The sequence below is a fragment of the Notothenia coriiceps genome, unplaced genomic scaffold (genome assembly GCF_000735185.1).
Source record: "Notothenia coriiceps isolate Sejong01 unplaced genomic scaffold, NC01 NC01_scaffold00001083, whole genome shotgun sequence".
Classification (NCBI taxonomy): Eukaryota; Metazoa; Chordata; class Actinopteri; order Perciformes; family Nototheniidae; genus Notothenia; species Notothenia coriiceps.
This window is the reverse complement of record NW_011333784.1, coordinates 38,612-55,205: the sequence shown is the minus strand read 5'-3', so window position 1 is coordinate 55,205 and position 16,594 is coordinate 38,612. Positions and strand designations below refer to the sequence as shown.

Here is a 16,594-nt window from a genome sequence, read left to right as displayed (position 1 = left end):
CTTTGAGACTGCTTGTTAGACACTACAAACAATTCTCTTACATTATTGTATTACAATATAAGGGTTGAATTTATGAGATTAATCAATTATAAAAATAGTTATTAGTTTCTGTCGTAGTTCATCTTTTCAAAGAATGATGGAAAACCAAGTTAATATTCGGACTGCATGCAGATAAGAGGTATATTATATGCTAAAGAGTATCAGCCAAGATGAAAAAAATACCCTCGCTGCCACTGCAATGGGTCATATCCTGCTGTTGATAATAGTGGAGGGCTTTTCTCAGTAGCGTCAGCATGCCATTGGCATTGTTAGTCATTTCAGAAGTGTTGTTAGTCAGTGCTTAGGACATTTATGTCGGAATAATAACAAACCAAACTGAAGTTTTCAGCAGGACCTCTGTATAATCTGCCTGTTGTTGTTGCTGCTCTGAAATAACCTCTCGCTATGAGAATGTGTTCCCATCTTCGCTCACAGGATTGGAGTGACACAATCAAACATCAGAGGTCACTGTTGTGCTTCAATGGCACTTTTAATAAAACAGACATTTCATCCTCACAACAGCAATGTCTGGACAGAGAGGACGAGGGGGGGCTGTGTGAGGGTTCCCTCTGCTGATAGGCTGGTTGCTCCTGATAAGTGAGAGGGAATTGGATAAAGAAAATTGAACTGCGCTGTTGAGCACAGTGTAGGGAAGATGGAGGGGTGTGTGTGTATTGAACTCGTCTTGGCTGGCATTTATTTCTCCTCCCGTGTCGACTAAAATAATGGTAATATTGCAAAGAGAACCCCGACCACAACCGAACACGCTCCCCTCCCCCTCACATATTTACAGGAAAAAATAATACATTCAGTTAATTCACTAAGTAACAAAGCTAATTAATCTGTGTTTTAGCAGAAATCACATGGTTTCACATCCAGTTTTCAAACAGACTCGTTTTCCAGTTCCATTCCTATAATCTTTAACCACACAGTCCATCATTTAGGTTTTCTATTGAACGACAAAAATCCCCCCACGCACCCTCTTCTTAAAGACTGTTAAATCCCCCTTGCCTGTATTTATAACTATGTACAGAAGCAGCAATCTAGCCATCACAAAAACCCACCCACCCACCAATCTGATTCGTCCTTCCCAACACCAACAAAGTCCCAATCCCACCCATTAAAGAAAAAAGAAAATCCTGAACCCGTCTTTGCCGCCCCGTTCCAATACGCTGCCCACATCTTACCCTGTTCTAAAAGAGCATGCCAAGTTTAACAATGAACACAGAAAATGTCTCTATACAGAAAAAACACCCTTAAAAATGTTTTTTTTTTTCTTCCTCCTCCCACGATGGTGGACATGGACATTAGACAAGATTTCAGTGGCAACAAATAATCATCTTGTTCCATTTTGGGATTTTTTTTTAGTGCTGACAGGAGTCAAGTTTAGTCATAAGAAAGTTGTGTCACAGGGTTTTAAGGGGGCCATGTTGTGAACAGTGGGAGGGCAGTTTTCCAGGTTCTCTGACGCAACAGCTGGCCAAGGGGGAGTTTGGGAAAGGGGGTGAGGGGCTTTGGAAAGGAGAATAGGGAATGGGGTGGAGGAATATTTTTTTGTTTTTTTAGAGTCAGAGATGGCGGGGACTAGGGTGACCGTTGTGGTAGAGCTTCTGCTTGATGTGGACCATGTTGCCACTGGAGTCCTCCAGCTGTCTGAGCTGGGCTCGGCGACGGAGATCTCGAAGGTTGCAGAACTGGGGCAGCCATGACCAGGACGGAGTATCTGGAGAAGGAGAAGAGGACAGGATGGTCAGAGGAGGTAAGCATTAGTGTGTGATCAATAGCTGAAGTTGTCTTTTAACACTAGATATTTGCCAAACTTTATCCACCTCTGATGGATATGCCAATTAATTGGTCGTCTTTTGAAAATTACCTTTTCTAAAGTTTCTATAATGTGAATTCCTCAAAATAGAGCAAAGAATCACAGGGTGACTCACAATTTCAAAGACACATATGGCAAGAAATACAACATCTATGAGCCTAAAACTATAAAGTGTCTTTATTACAACAGCAGAAATCAAACCTGGAGTGTATTGCAATATAGAGTGCTTCACTGAGTCTGCTCCATGGGTTTTAAAAATATATGAGTCCTGCATTTAGCTTTTAAAGAAAAAGAAAAACCCAATTGAAGATTAAAAGCCTAGAAAGCGAGTACTTGTAAACAAAGTTGATGGCGGTGTTTATTATATGATGTTTATTTTCTCAGGGTTATTTATGGCCAATATTTTTCACCATATCACACTCAAAATAAATGAATGATACCATACAGAATATACAGCCTTAAACAACGTGAACCAAAGTAAGTTTTATTTTTAAAGCTTATTTTTGGGCTTTTATTTGAGAATTGAGTGAGATAGGCGTATAAGGATGACATGCAAAAAAAGATGTTGCCAAACATTTAACTCATACTTATTTGCCTTTATATGACATAACTAGGTCAGTATGATAATAAGAGTCTGAGCATTGTAAACACAAAAACATGAACGCATGCCAATTCTTGAATGACAAACAGGAGGAAAATTGGCAAGAAAGTACTTTCGAGTTCAAATAAGAAGGAAACCCCCTCTACAGCCGTGCAACAGAAAGTATCATTAATATGTCACAATAAATGTCACATGTCCAGTCACAAGTTGACAAAGTGTAACTGCTGTGTATGTGATGTATTAGAAAAAACATTGTCTTGCTTTTCTCATTGTGCATACAAGAGCAGATAAAACTGAATTCAGGATTTCGGAGACTCAGTGAGTGCTAGTGAATTGTCCGAGCGGCCACTTCGGTACCGGCCCACCGGGAAAACTCCCGGGATTCTCAATGGCCAGGCCGCCCCTGCTGTGAAATAAATTGTCCTTCTCCATGTTCAAGTGAATGAGTATATGCTTTTTCAACAATCATTTTCTACCGTAATGCTGCTTTAAGAATGTATGATTAAAGGCTGATATTGGCTCTCTATTTATTTATTTTTAAATGATGGGGGCTCGTTATTTTGTCAATCTCTTCAATACTTTATCTTCAATTATACTTCTTATCACCATTCTGAGATAAATGTTGAATATGTATTTAAAACTGTGCATGCCAGAATTTTAAATTACAGCATTCATTCGGTAAAAGTCCTCCAATACCCTCCAAACGGACGGAAACTGCAAAGGACTCATATAACCTGTATTATTAATTCCTATCATCAACATTATCATGAACTGAATTCTATGAGATGTAGGCATGTTTTCTGTGATTTTAAACTTTAAAATATCTGCAAAGCGCTTTAGAGATTGGTAGAAAATGTTGCTAAATAATTTAGCCTTCTGCTAATGTAGCTGTTAGCTAGCTGTAGCTGTACGTTTTGGCAACAGTTGAACAGTTAGCCACATTGCCTCCAGCTCTAAAACACTGCTAATATTGTCAGACTCTCTGTTGAGGTATAACATACAGACATGTATAGTGTATGACTCCATGTAATACTGTGTACCATATTGTTTAGGTAACTAGCTGCGACTACTAACTGTGTTCATTGGTTAGCGCTGTACCACATGATTGTGATGTCACTACCTGGGGTATAAGACTGTTGGAAGTCACTCCCCTTCTCTCTCTGTCAAATAACGCTGTGATGAATGGCTAAACTTGAACTGCTGAGATTATTCACCTTTCTGCTCCAGGAGACAAAAGGTATAAGTCTAAATCTGCTAACACTCTCTTTTAGATAAATCCTTCTTCCTTTGTAGATTACTTTGCGTAGTGGCAGTTATTGCCAATGCATAGCAACTTTTTCCTGAAGGATATTCGACTTTTGTATTAGGCTTACACTGAAGGGAAATACGCGCGCCTCTGCATTTGTAGAACAGCCAATAGGATCTCTCTGTCTGAAATGACCTTTAATTGGTCAAAGTCCCCCAATGTTGGCCACATTTTCTAAAGCCTTAAAACAGACCCAAGAGATGGTGCGGAAGTCTCGTTTCTGTTAGGCCACTTGAATAACAATATTCTGAAAGGTTATTATTGAACTTTTACCAAATGATGTAAATGAATGCCTACTGTAGCTTTAATTTAATTGTAAACAATACATAAAATATCTTCATGAAACCTTATTCCAGAATATGACTCAGAATCAGATGTATTGATGTTTAGAAGTGGGCTAAAGCTCAACACAGACCTCAAACTAGAAAAGCTAATGTTTGACATCAGACCTCTAACAATGTAATTCTGGGAAGTAAGGATTAGATTTTCACAGTAAGTAAGGTCAGACGGACAGAGACTAGATGAAAGATTGGAAAATTGAAATATTGGATGAGACACTAAAAAGCATCAATCTCTTCAAGTACACCGTGATGTTGCCCTTGATTTTTCACATTTGTGTCCAGAGCTGTTGCACATGTGACCTGCATCCCGGCATCATTTATTTATCTACAGTCGCAAGGATTTTACAGGCTGAAGTGTCAAATGGTATCTGCCTTCTGCCGCCAACGTGCTGTACATACAGATCACACAGGCCTGCCGAGAAATCAACGATCTGACTGGAGTGGGGGTGTCATGACGTGAAGAGGGGAATGGCGGAGAAGATGTTGGAGCTTGTCGGGTTATAAACCGGAGCCGGCGAAGCAGAGTCGGGTCCACGGAGACAGAAGAGAGGGGAGAGCCCCAGACAGCAAACCCAGAAGCAAATGGCCCTGCTACAGGGTGAGCAAAGGGAGGGGTGGTGGTGGAGGTGGAGGTGTTGGGTGGAGAGGAGGGGGGAGAGAGTGAGTTATTTATAGCTGTGAATGGGTATGCTGTCCACAAGGACTGCTCTGAAGGGTATCCAAAGGAAAAGGGGCAACGAAGACAGATTTCTCTCATTTGAATAAAAGGATGGGGATGGAGCCGGGAGAAATGGTAATGCTGGGCAGAAAAAAATGCGGAGGCACAATTGCTATGCTCTTTAGGAAGGGGGGTTGGTACAAACGCCAAGTCATCGGTTTTCCCATTTTGGTGTTTTCCCTTTCTCCGGTGTCTTTGCAAAAGAGACTGTGTAATCAGATATTAGCAAGGATAAGGAAGGGGGGGGGGAGTAGTTGCATCAGGAAGCGTTGTAAAGGAAATGGCTAGGAGTAGATTCAATAAGTGGAGGGGGAGGAGCAAGAGATGGAATTAGGAGTGGGAAGGGTGGGGGGCAATAGGAATCGATGTGCATCTCAATGTACTGTGTGTGTGTGTTTTATGTGTATGTGTGTGTGTTTCTCACTTGCCATTCCAGCTGCTCCCTCTCATTCTATTTATAGCTCAGGAGGAGAGAGAGTGTGTATGTGGGGGTGGGGATGTGACAGCATCTCCATCCTGCACCACACACACACACACACACACACACACACACACACACACACACACACACACACACACACACACACACACACACACACACACACACACACACACACACACACACACACACACACTCTTCCCTTCTCTGTCAGCCTCAGCTTCACTCCTCATCTGGGGGAGGCTAAACTAGTCGGACCTAGGATCCACGTCACCATTGACACACACACACACACACACACACACACACACACACACACACACACAGAGAAAGGGGCATTCCCTCCCGGTACAAAAAGAAGAATCCCATATCCCCCACTCCTACTGCTGCTAATAAATATGGATGCTCCTTCCTCTCTGGGGGTGTTTTTTATGATGATGTATTTTACACTATTGTACTAATGCACTGGAGAAAAAACAGCATTGTCTGACTCGCTGCTGCAAAACCTTCCACACCTCTGAGCAAAAGCTGCATATATCAAAGCTTGTACAATTCACACCCCTTGTACAATGTAGCAGCTCATAAAAACACCTAAAATCCAAATACTACATAACATGTTCTATCCTAATACATCTATTGGTAATAGCACACATCATAACTTTAAGTTCCAACATTGCTTCATACTTTTTTATCCTGCCCGAGGAGTTTTCCATTGCAGTCCAAGTATCCAGGCTACATTTATCACCTACTTTATCCTTAAAACTGAGGATCCAGGCCACCTCCACAATACAGGCCTGATACAGACAGAGCGCAGACACATTAGTCAACCTCAAAATCTTATTTTTAAAAACCGTGTTGCAATATTCAGTAACTTTAGCTTATTTGTGCTAAACGAAACCTAAAACTTCGAGTGTTTCCCCTTGGGTTTGATCCTGACTGGGTAGAACAGCTTGACCGTGAGAAACTGAAACCCTTTAATCCAGGATGCTAATACTCAGCTCATCAGCGAACATCTTGCTAGTGCAACAGAGATGAATCCACTGCGTTGTCTCTTCTACAGAGCGCCAGACTATGAGGGATTTCATGCTGCCATGTCATGATTTCACACTGCTTAGCTTTAGCCTGACTGAAAGCCTTTTAATGTTGGTGAACTATAAACCAAATATTATGTCTCGTTAAATCTGCTGCATTGCTTCTCCTTTACTAAAGTAACATGCCTCGTTCATCTGTCACAAAGATACGGTAAGAGAAATGAAACAGATATCTCAGAGAGAGCGCTGACGGGGGACAGGAAATTGAGGAGCAACTATCACACTCGGTTGGATTTAAGTACATGTGGGAAAGTAGCTTTCGCTACGACACAGCAGATGGTGGGAGGGAAGCATTTTCTCTCTGTTTCTCCAGCGTGGTTAGCAGATGTATGTTAAATCACATATAAGTATTGTATAATGTATTACAAAAGTGTATTTAACGCTTTTTTCAAACAAATATCTGGATGGTCAGATTTTAGAGATTGAGACAACCTAATTTCCCCAAGAGAAGTATTCTAGTCCAACTCTGCACAATAATTCATCTTATCTTCAGTGTAATGTGAATTGACACATTTACACACCAATACATTTAATCTATGTTTTTGCGGCTTTCTGCACTCCTGTGAATGTAAAAACGTATAGTACGTGTAAATGATTGCTATCTTTTTATTCTTTGAACTGCAACTACAGAGTTCAAACCAGGTCTGCCTTGCTGCTCTGTGACAGTGCTAACTTTAGTCAAAATGTTCTCAATGACCAAGCTTGACACGCATGACATTTCTGGGACATGCAGCTACCGATGAAGCCAAAGTAATATCATTACTGAGTAAAAGGCCATGCAAACCCATAGCATTGGCGGATTTGGAGACAATGGGGACCTGGCGACAGACAGGCAAGACTCTCACAAGTATAGTTATTTTACATGTTTTTTGTATTGTTTTCTGTCTCTTTGCAGTTATTTTGGAGTGTCTCATTGTGGTCATTTTGTGTCTCTATGTGGTCTTAGGACGCTTTAGCCACTCGGCCCTTGACAAGTAGGACTGTAATCAATCACATAAATTATAGCATAGCTCCTCCACCTTCAACCTTATCAGAGGTCACAAAAAAAATGTGTGTGTGGGAACGGCTTTTGAACCTCACACTGGAATAGCATTGAGACTTTTGAGTGTTAATATTAATAGTAACACCTTTGTGTTTCCTATTGTCATAAGTCAAAAATGTTTCCTGGAGAAAAGGCCTAAACATTATATAAACATCTTTCTGAATCCATGTTTTCCTTCACCATCAATGGATAAATGTCATCCTGACTCAACCAACTGCTCCCATTTTGTAATGTAAGACTTGCATTTTTCTGCCTTAGTGTATAAAAAGATAAAAACTGATTTTTATAAAAAGTATAGGAGTGCTGTGGATTTATTAAAGGAATAGTTTGCCATTTTTTGGAAACCTAAACCTTACCCAAAAGTTACATGAAAAGAAAAAATACCGCTGATGTCTTTGCATGGAGCTAGAGGCAGCAAGTTGGTGGCTTTGGGGAAACAGCTGGCATGTCTCTGCTAAATGCTTAAATACCCAAACAGCACCTTTTAAAGATTTGTTTTCTTTGTACACTGTATCTTATTTAATTAATCAGTCTGTTCGTATACCAAAATATGCAAATGAGAGTATTTGGTTTCACAGTTACATGCTGAAAGAATTTCCTGGCCAGGAACAGGAACAGTGGTGCCTTGTTGATACCGCAGTGACTCTGGGAACTCACTCTGCCTGAAACGAAACACTTTGATTTTCTTTCATCCTAGCTCAGCCTTTCACAAAGTGGACCACTATATATGAATTGATTCTATGATACCAATGTAGTGTTATGCTGGTTAACTTCATACCAGATAAAACGTGTTTTCATTTGTGGTGTCCCCCAGGGGTTTATCTTGGGTCCCTCATCATTTTCTATTAATAGCCTCTCCTTGGGGTATATCACAGCTGACCTGCTGTTTTAAAGTCCAATTAAGCCTTGAATTATAGATGTATCCTGCATTATGTCACGCTAACAACCCCTCCTGGTCCCTATACTAGCGCTGTTAATTATCTTATGTGTAATCTGCTCAGCCTGTCTTCACTGACACTGAAGTATGTCTTTGTTTGCTTATGTGGTGTGATTGTGTTTTATTTAACTAGGGCCGATAACTAAGATGGTTTTTGTCTTTCATTTGCAGCCCTGGAGAAGGTCATTCATGCTTGTGTCTCCTTCAGGCTTGATTGTTGTGACGCACTTGGGCTCTTTGCAGGAGAAATATCAACATAGTTTATTCAGCCGGCTAATCAGGCTCTCCGAGAGAATTGACCACAGTACATTAATCCTTGTCTCTGACTGACTGTCTGTCAATTGTAGAATTGATTTCATGGCTTTAAGTCAGCTTATTTGCTTGATTTGTTAACCCCAAAGTGATTCTGATTGCTGCTTGAGATCCTCTTTAAGGGCCCTTCTAGTGACTCGCAAATCTATCCTCATCACCTTAGAAGACCTACGTTTGCTGTGCCTCCTCAGCTGTGGAAGTCCAGGAGTCCAAAGTTAGTGTCTTTATTTTAATTTTATAATTTGACGTACTTGACATATTTTAATGCATTTCCATCATCTGTAATTTTATCTTTACCTTAACACGAGGCATGTCATGATACATCTAGATTAAGTCTTACCTGGGGTTCAATTCAAGCAAGTTGGCGTTTGCATCATCTTTATCATTTAAACTAATTAATATAAAAACATTTTTTTACTGCAACAATTTTGCTTCTGCAGTGTCCCCAATTAGATAATTTAAGGTTTACCTTACAGTTCCTACAATGTTGCACAAAGGCTTTGGTAAGCAGAGGATGTTCTGTCAAACCTGATTTAAAAAACACTAACCTATTGTTATTTTAACCAATCAATGCAAATAAAACATGTATCTAACAGGCTAAACCTTTTACTTAAACCTTTCATTTTGTCTTGTAAAATAATGATCTTGTGAATAATGAGTTTACCATAGTCAGAACATAATGGTGGTACTCTTTTTTACATGTATATTATATATATATATGTTTCCTGAAAACAAATCAAGAGTAATTCAGCTTGTCAAAAAGAAAAAAAAATGTATAATCCTCGATTCCATCTGATCACACAGCTGGAAGGTTTGGATATGATTTTCAAGAGGACGCAGTAAACTGAGAAGAAAAAACATTGAGTAGAGCGAAATATAGGCCAAGCAATGGGGGGAAGGTCATTTACGAGAGCTCCGCCAACTGCTGTATAACCTGGCAATTGCTTGCACATGCAGATACACGGTGGATGGGTGCATCTACAAAGATAATTTCATATCCTTTAACTTGTTGGAAGTGTGTATCATGGGCCAAGAAAGAACCAGTTACAATTTAGAGTGGATCCTAATCATGGGGCTAATCATCTTGCTAATATTTCAAGATTGTCATGGCTTTGGTTAAGGTTGTCCACCAACTGCTGTATAACCTGGCAATTGCTTGCACATGCAGATACAAGGTGGATGGATGCATCTACAAAGATCATTTCATATCCTGTAACTTGTTGGAAGTGTGTATCATGGGCCAAGAAAGAACCAGTTACAATTTAGAGTGGATCCAAATCATGGGGCTAATTATCTTGCTAATTTTTCAAGATTGTCATGGCTTTGGTTAAGGTTGGCATTTCCCCACAGCCCTTTTTGTTTGGCTTGTGTTAATGTGTATCTGCAGCAGACCAGAAAACGGAGTCCATCTTACCGTAGTAGCGACTCGCCCTCCAGGCCCTGACGGCACAGTGTAGGACTCCGTCCAGCCACAGCAGCAGCCAGCTGATGCAGAAGCCCAGCAGCAGCCCCAGCATCAAGTCCATCTCCTGCTTGGTCACACTGTCACTCACAAAGTAGTTCTCTGAAGAGTCCACCAAGGAATGGTCCCCATCGTACGGGATTACATAGTGGACATGATGCCTGGGGGAAGATAGACAGGGGTAAGTGATGGAAGTGTTTGATATAGAACAAAGTATCAGTTTATGAGTTAAAGATACAAATGAACGTTTCTTAGCTAACTCAAGGAAATACAGATATATCACAAATCAAATGAAAAAGGTATCAGGTTGATACAAATGTATAAACAGGAAGGCAAAAACAGACACTCCAAAATAAAAGCACAAGTATGACAGAGGGCTTAAAAGGGTTAGGGTTAGAAATAGAGTGGGGGACACATGTTGGCTTTGCTTAAATAAATAAAATAAAATAAATTCTAATAAAGATGTATCCACTAGACTAAAGGCTTTTAAATATGTTCTCTCTTGTTACTTGTTCTCATATGTTGGATTCCCTGAATTCCTTCATATTCACTTTAATTTGTTTCTCGTCTGTATAAATATAATCTTGAAAAATCCCTCTCCAAATGTCCTTAACCCTGGAGACCATAGACACTGTTTGCTAAGTTCTAGTATTTTGAAGCCATTTGAGAGTTATTATATGTGCTGATTCTAACTTGGATGATATCTAGAGAATTCAATCTGAAATTGCACTAATCCACACTTTTGCTGAGAACCCCCTGAAGCCCTCTCAAGGACCCTTGAGACTGCACTTAAAGCAGCTGTGGGTGGAAAAGTTTAAGAAGAGCGGCTTGTGCTCACAGCCTGAAATAAGAATAAGCAACACTCAGCTACATCCTTCAGTGACTACTGTTAAAGTGCCTTTCAGAAAAGCATTTACTCCAGTATACTACAGGTTATGCTGGTTTTTTCTTTCTGTCATTGGGCTAAAATTCCTTTTGCTACAGTTTGCTAAACTTTTGGAAAAATGGAGGGAAAATGTTGCTAATGGCTTTCTTTTCATCTCAGAAATGCATTGCCAATAATGTCAGAATGTGAATTACGATTTGCTGACAGGTTGTTACGGCATTTTTATGGAATGAGACATGAATAAGACCAAGATAAACAAGTATTGATAGTTTGTGATTGATTACAATGGTTTGTTATACTGGGAATCTCATGTAGTAAAGACATAAAAGACCAGTTTTAATTGTTTTTTTCACTAATCCACAGGGTGTTTGAATGCTACTAACCAGGTGTTAGCACCTCACAGGAAGAAAGGGGTGACACGTATGGAAATGTTTCACTGCACATTTAAAGACGTTTGTAATAGATCAGTAAATGTATGACTCTCGCATTACTGCTAGAGGACAAAATGCATGCTGTATATTGCTGCATTTACTAATGTAGGACCTTTCAACAACAACGCAGTCCATCCCATTTTGCCATGCTGTACATCATTGACAAAAGAGATACATCTAACTTTGTAAATCTTACAATTGGTATGACCCGCTCTCCTGAGAGGGGATGAAAACGTTTTCCAATCTTACAACACAGGCAGTTGTCTGACAAATATAAGGGACCGCAGTGGACAAGATTTAAATGCTGAAGTGAGTACAGATACACATTGGGACATTTTACAAATAAATTGAATTTTGGCAATTTTGCAAGAGACCGATTATTTAGGAGGTTGCTTTTTAACAAAAGGATTCACAATGGATTGATAAAACCAAAATCCTTTAAGCATTGTTCTGGGATCTAAAATCTGGGATTTGCTTCCCAATGTCAGAATTGAAGCAGCAGATGCCCTAATTTTCTGTCAAACTAAAAAAAACACCCTAACTGCATTTACTGTACAACACAATAGTGTTTTCTCTAGATGATCTATGGTGAATTAAAAACAGGTTTTCCACGTAATATGTTTAACAGCCACTGTCTTGTGGGTTTTTACTGCCCGAATCCTGCGCACTGGAAGTAAACTGGACTGATGTTTCTGGTGTAAATTGAGGAAGCAGTAAAACATCTCCACCTACAGGAATGCAACTTCATTAACAGAAAATCCACCCGTGATGTTTGAGTGACAGAAATTCCCTGTGGAGTGCACTGCAGAAACACCGCAGCACTTAGTACTGAATATGGAGGGAAAAAACACATCTTAAGTATCTCAGTGAAGAAGTAGCAGGGCCACATGAGGTCCTGTTGGACCTCACAGACTAAAACCATACAGTCACCAAGGTCCATTAAAGCTAAGCTATGTGTACAAATAAGCCAAAATCTTTCTCTAGGTTTCTTTCTATTCCCTAAAGAAGGCTTTTGCCCAAATGCCTTTAAATAAAGTAAAGGATTAGTTTATGCTGCCTGTATGTATTTAACCCCCTAAACCAAAAATACAGTGGTATTTTTCCATCTAGATTGTTTTTGGGATTTGCAAAGTAGCTAAATCGGCTACAAAGATGTCTGCCCTCTCTCCAATATAACGGAACTAGATTGCACTTGGCTTTGGTACCCAAAAAACACTTGAACAAACTTAAGAGCAAGTCTCTTTCCAGAAATCATAACCCTGTTACTCAAGATAATCCAAAGACCTTGTTGTTGTAAGCAAATCCATGTGGGAACTGGTTTCTTTCTACCAAATCAGTAATCACGCTTGCCAAGTGAGAGTGAGCTTCAACACCTTGTCTGTCATATGGTAGGCGGTAGTTGGGTAGAAAGAAAAAAAGGGTATTGTTATTGAGTTATTAAATAAACTCTGGTGCTGCAATTCCATTGTATATGAGAAAAGGCATACGTCTCTGTGGCCAATATGTCAGTACTCGGAAACTCACACTAAAAATATAGATTGATAAAATAACTACAGGTAAGAGGGAACATATGTGTATTGGAATTTGAGCGAACTGTCCCTTTAAGTCCGGTTCACCTGCACCAGCTAATCTATGTGTTTGGTGTCTTTTATAAAACTGAAACAAACCGTACGTTTTTCTGTCAACATTTAGAATGAAAATGCCCCAATGAAAGGATTTGGATCACCTTGTAGGACAACTATCCTGCAGACTCCCACAACAGCATGACACCAATCAGCAGTGTGCACCCAGCAATACACAAACTCCACTCCTACGTCTCTCGTCTCACAGAGGCAGCCAGGCTTAGGGGCCCCGTCACAGAGGCTACAACTACATCCAAATCACAGCACAGAGGCTGCCAAATAAAATGACACTGGCCGTGTCCTCAAGCCTGATAAGGTGAGCGCTGTGGGCGCCACGACACCTCCACGTCTAATGGATGGAAGGGCAGGTGAGTGAAAACCCAAGCTCAGGTGCTGCATTCCTACACATATCCTGCTCTTTCTGCTGTTTAATGTGAAAACTGATGACCGACTCCCATTCAGGAGTGTTTCCAGGTCAGTGAAAGACACTGTGTGAACCTGAAAACCTGAAAAAAAATCACATCACATCCTTCAGTGTGTGTGAGAAGCCCTTCCAAACGTTGCCTCAGATTATCCCCTCTCTGACAATCTAGCACCTGATGAAGACCCATTTCTGGATTTACAGGCTCAAAAATAAAATAAACACTGTAGAACTGGCCTCATAATGCTGCCAATGAACTGCTAGTATCTACCCCCTCACTGCAGCATGCACAGTATACACTGCTGTTTTGTTTTAATGTGCATCTGCTCAGCCTTGCACCAACATGAATGGTGACATTTCCCTTTTTCCTTACACAATGGCTGCCTGCAGGACATGGTTTCATCAGGATCTAATATGAGGACATATAGGTGTGGGTCTATTGGATAAAAAGACTCCAAACACTGTTGCCGTTCCCTTAGGGCACTGTAGATTCAAGACTAGAAAAAAACAGAGGCCCCTCGTGTCATCCACACAGCCTACAGCCTGCATTACATGCCTACTGTTGGTGGAAAAATGCACAATACTGCTGATTTAATTCGGATTTATTTATTATTGAGTGTCTTGCTGCTGTTTTCCTCCCCGTTTCCAACCTGCAAACAGCAGGTAGGCTGGTGAGCAGCATCGTAGCAATTCTTAAGCCATAATCACTTCACTTTAGCGCTCATACGATCCCTATAAAGCCAGCAGGTTGATATTGTCGCCGTGTAGCCCTGCGTAGCGCACTTGATGCTCTGATTGTTTTTGAACGGCCTCATATTGCTCATAGTTCATTACCTATTTATGGCTCCGACACACACCTTCGTATATGCAGCAAAAGGCGAAATCTTCGTAGTCGGTGTATAAAAAGAAACAGCACGAGCAAACTGTTATATCTAGAGCAAATAATGAAACATCTCGCTATGTACGTGCACAGATACAATCTTTGAGGGGCTTCACCGCCACAAATCTTCGAGGCCTCTTCAGCAATTAACAATTGACGGGTGAAAAAAATAAAACACACACAGCACAATGTTTATCCCAAAATATTGAGCGAGGATGATGGCATTTACCTTCCACAGTTGCAGTGACAGACGCGGTCCTCCCCTCGTAGATGCGGTAAGATGTAGTTGTGAAAGCGATCCAGTAGTGCGTTCATGTCCATTAAACAGGCTATCGCCTGCAAAGAACCATGCAAGTCAGCTGGGACATGTCAAGCAAATAGGCTAGGTTATTCCTGCAGACAGCGAATTATTCTCGTCATCATTATCAGGATAAATAACAACAATAATAAGGATCATGAAGGGAAAAAAGGAGAGAAAATAGCCTTGGCAGATCCTCCTGATTCTAAAAGGGGAGGGAGAGGGGGGGGGGGGCTCTTTCCTCCAAACGGACTTAGATTATTTATTTATAACAGCAGTTAATTATAGGTAGGCTAACCTACTTCCACATGTCATTCATAGGCCTGCTGTAAGGTGCTTTCACGCAACAATTGTAATGATCTGAATATTAGCCTCGGTGCGTAAATTAGAAAAGAAAAACGTATCGTGGCTGATGGAGGTGAAGATGTCTTACCATTACAACTGAAGCACCAAGAATCATAAAAATCATGGTGGTTGTGATCATATGCATCAAAACTTCCAAACTGGCCGCCGTCCTTTGGCCCGGGCTTCTACCCGCGGCGGTGGAGACGCTCCGGCTTGGCTCTGGGCGCTCTGTCCTGGCAGGAGCCGCTCATGGAGCCGCCGCGCCTCTCCTGGCTCCCCGTGCCTTTAAACTGCCCGGTTCTCCCTCCGTCTCCTCCTACACACCGCACGTCGCTCTTTCAGTGCCTCACTGTGCCCTCTCCATCCAAGTCTCCCCCCACCGGTTGGTCTCTCGGATGCGGCTGCCTCTAGCTCCAAGGAGGCTCCTAATTACCGATGCAAAAGTGAGCCGTTCTTCCAGGTGCGTGTCTATCTCTATGCCAGTTTAAAAATAACATAAAGAAAAAACAAGTGAAGATCCCTCGATATCCTACCAGGGCTATCCTCTCTCCCCACCTCCTTTTTCCAAGTTATTCCACACCGGCACTGCGCTTTAATACCGGCCAATTCTGTCCTCCATCGGCGGAAACGGTCGATTTCTCTCTCTCGGCTGGACGTTTCAAAGAGCTGCACCGACTCCTCTCGCGGCCATCGCCCTCGTCTTTCTCGGAATGCTTGATAACATCGACATGAGGTCCAGATCGCTCCAGTCGGGAACTAGACCCACCCTGCGCCCCGAGTCCAGTCCGGATCCAGCAACGGCAGCTGCATCAACGCCCGGAGCCAGACACGCATGATTATCCCATACCGGCTTCCAGCAGCTACACGAGCATCCACTCCCACCTCTTGTGTGTGTGTGTGTGTGTGTGTGTGTGTGTGTGTGTGTGTGTGTGTGTGTGTGTGTGTGTGTGTGTGTGTGTGTGTGTGTGTGTGTGTGTGCGTGCGTGCGTGCGTGCGTGCGTGCGTGCGTGCGTGCGTGCATGCGTGTGTTGGAGAGAGAGAGTGTACAGTGGGCGGTAAGAGAGGGAAGATCTGCAAACTGCCTTTGTGGCATCGGCCTATAGGCTCATTATTTATAGTGGTGGATACCTGCAGATGCACTGTAGGGCTTCAATCTTCATGATGATTTAACCTCCGTCTTCTCCAGAGGCTTAACCCCTTTTACCCCCCCAATACTAAACACAAGCAGACACACAAAAGCCCTTGCTATTTCTCTTCTAGACATTACAGCTGTTCAGTTTTTGATTCTGCGCCATTCATGCTGGGTTATTTGTATTATTCCGCATGTTTATTGTCAAAAATATTATTATACCTTTCTGGAATATAGACTGTAAAGTTTTTCCTTCGTCAGCCAGCAGGAGTAAAATTGTTTTCCTTCAAAACATTTGAAGAATGTCTTATATTCTCTGGACAAATTGAAATCACTGCAATATTTAATATCAGATGTAATATTAGGCCTATAGGCCCATGACTTGTGAAAACTAAAGCTAGGTACAATATCAAAAGTGGATGTGTGTCAGGTTAAACTTCTTCACTTCCAACATATTTTTGTAAATACTTAT

The 16,594-nt window shown here is 41.3% G+C and overlaps 1 protein-coding gene across 1 annotated transcript; it reads right to left on the bottom strand.

Annotated features, from left to right (window-relative positions):
* Positions 1-504: 504 nt before the first annotated feature.
* On the bottom strand, positions 505-15,892 carry tmem240a (transmembrane protein 240a). The gene is made up of 4 exons (XM_010786894.1): positions 15,082-15,892; positions 14,580-14,686; positions 10,063-10,271; positions 505-1,762 (listed from the first exon to the last, which is right to left on the bottom strand). The coding sequence occupies exons 1-4, from the start codon at positions 15,136-15,138 to the stop codon at positions 1,608-1,610; spliced, it is 528 nt and encodes a 175-aa protein (XP_010785196.1). The 5' UTR covers positions 15,139-15,892; the 3' UTR covers positions 505-1,607.
* Between the last annotated feature and the right edge of the window lie 702 nt (positions 15,893-16,594).

Bases quoted from the DNA above. Each gene is read 5' to 3' on its own strand.
- tmem240a (XM_010786894.1), bottom strand. From the start codon at position 15,138: ATGCATATGATCACAACCACCATGATTTTTATGATTCTTGGTGCTTCA. The intron at 10,272-14,579 runs GTAAATGCCATC...ATCTTCCCCCAG, and splicing joins TGTCACTGCAACTGTGGAAG to GCATCATGTCCACTATGTAA. The intron at 1,763-10,062 runs GTAAGATGGACT...CTCCTTCTCCAG, and splicing joins GAGGGCGAGTCGCTACTACG to ATACTCCGTCCTGGTCATGG.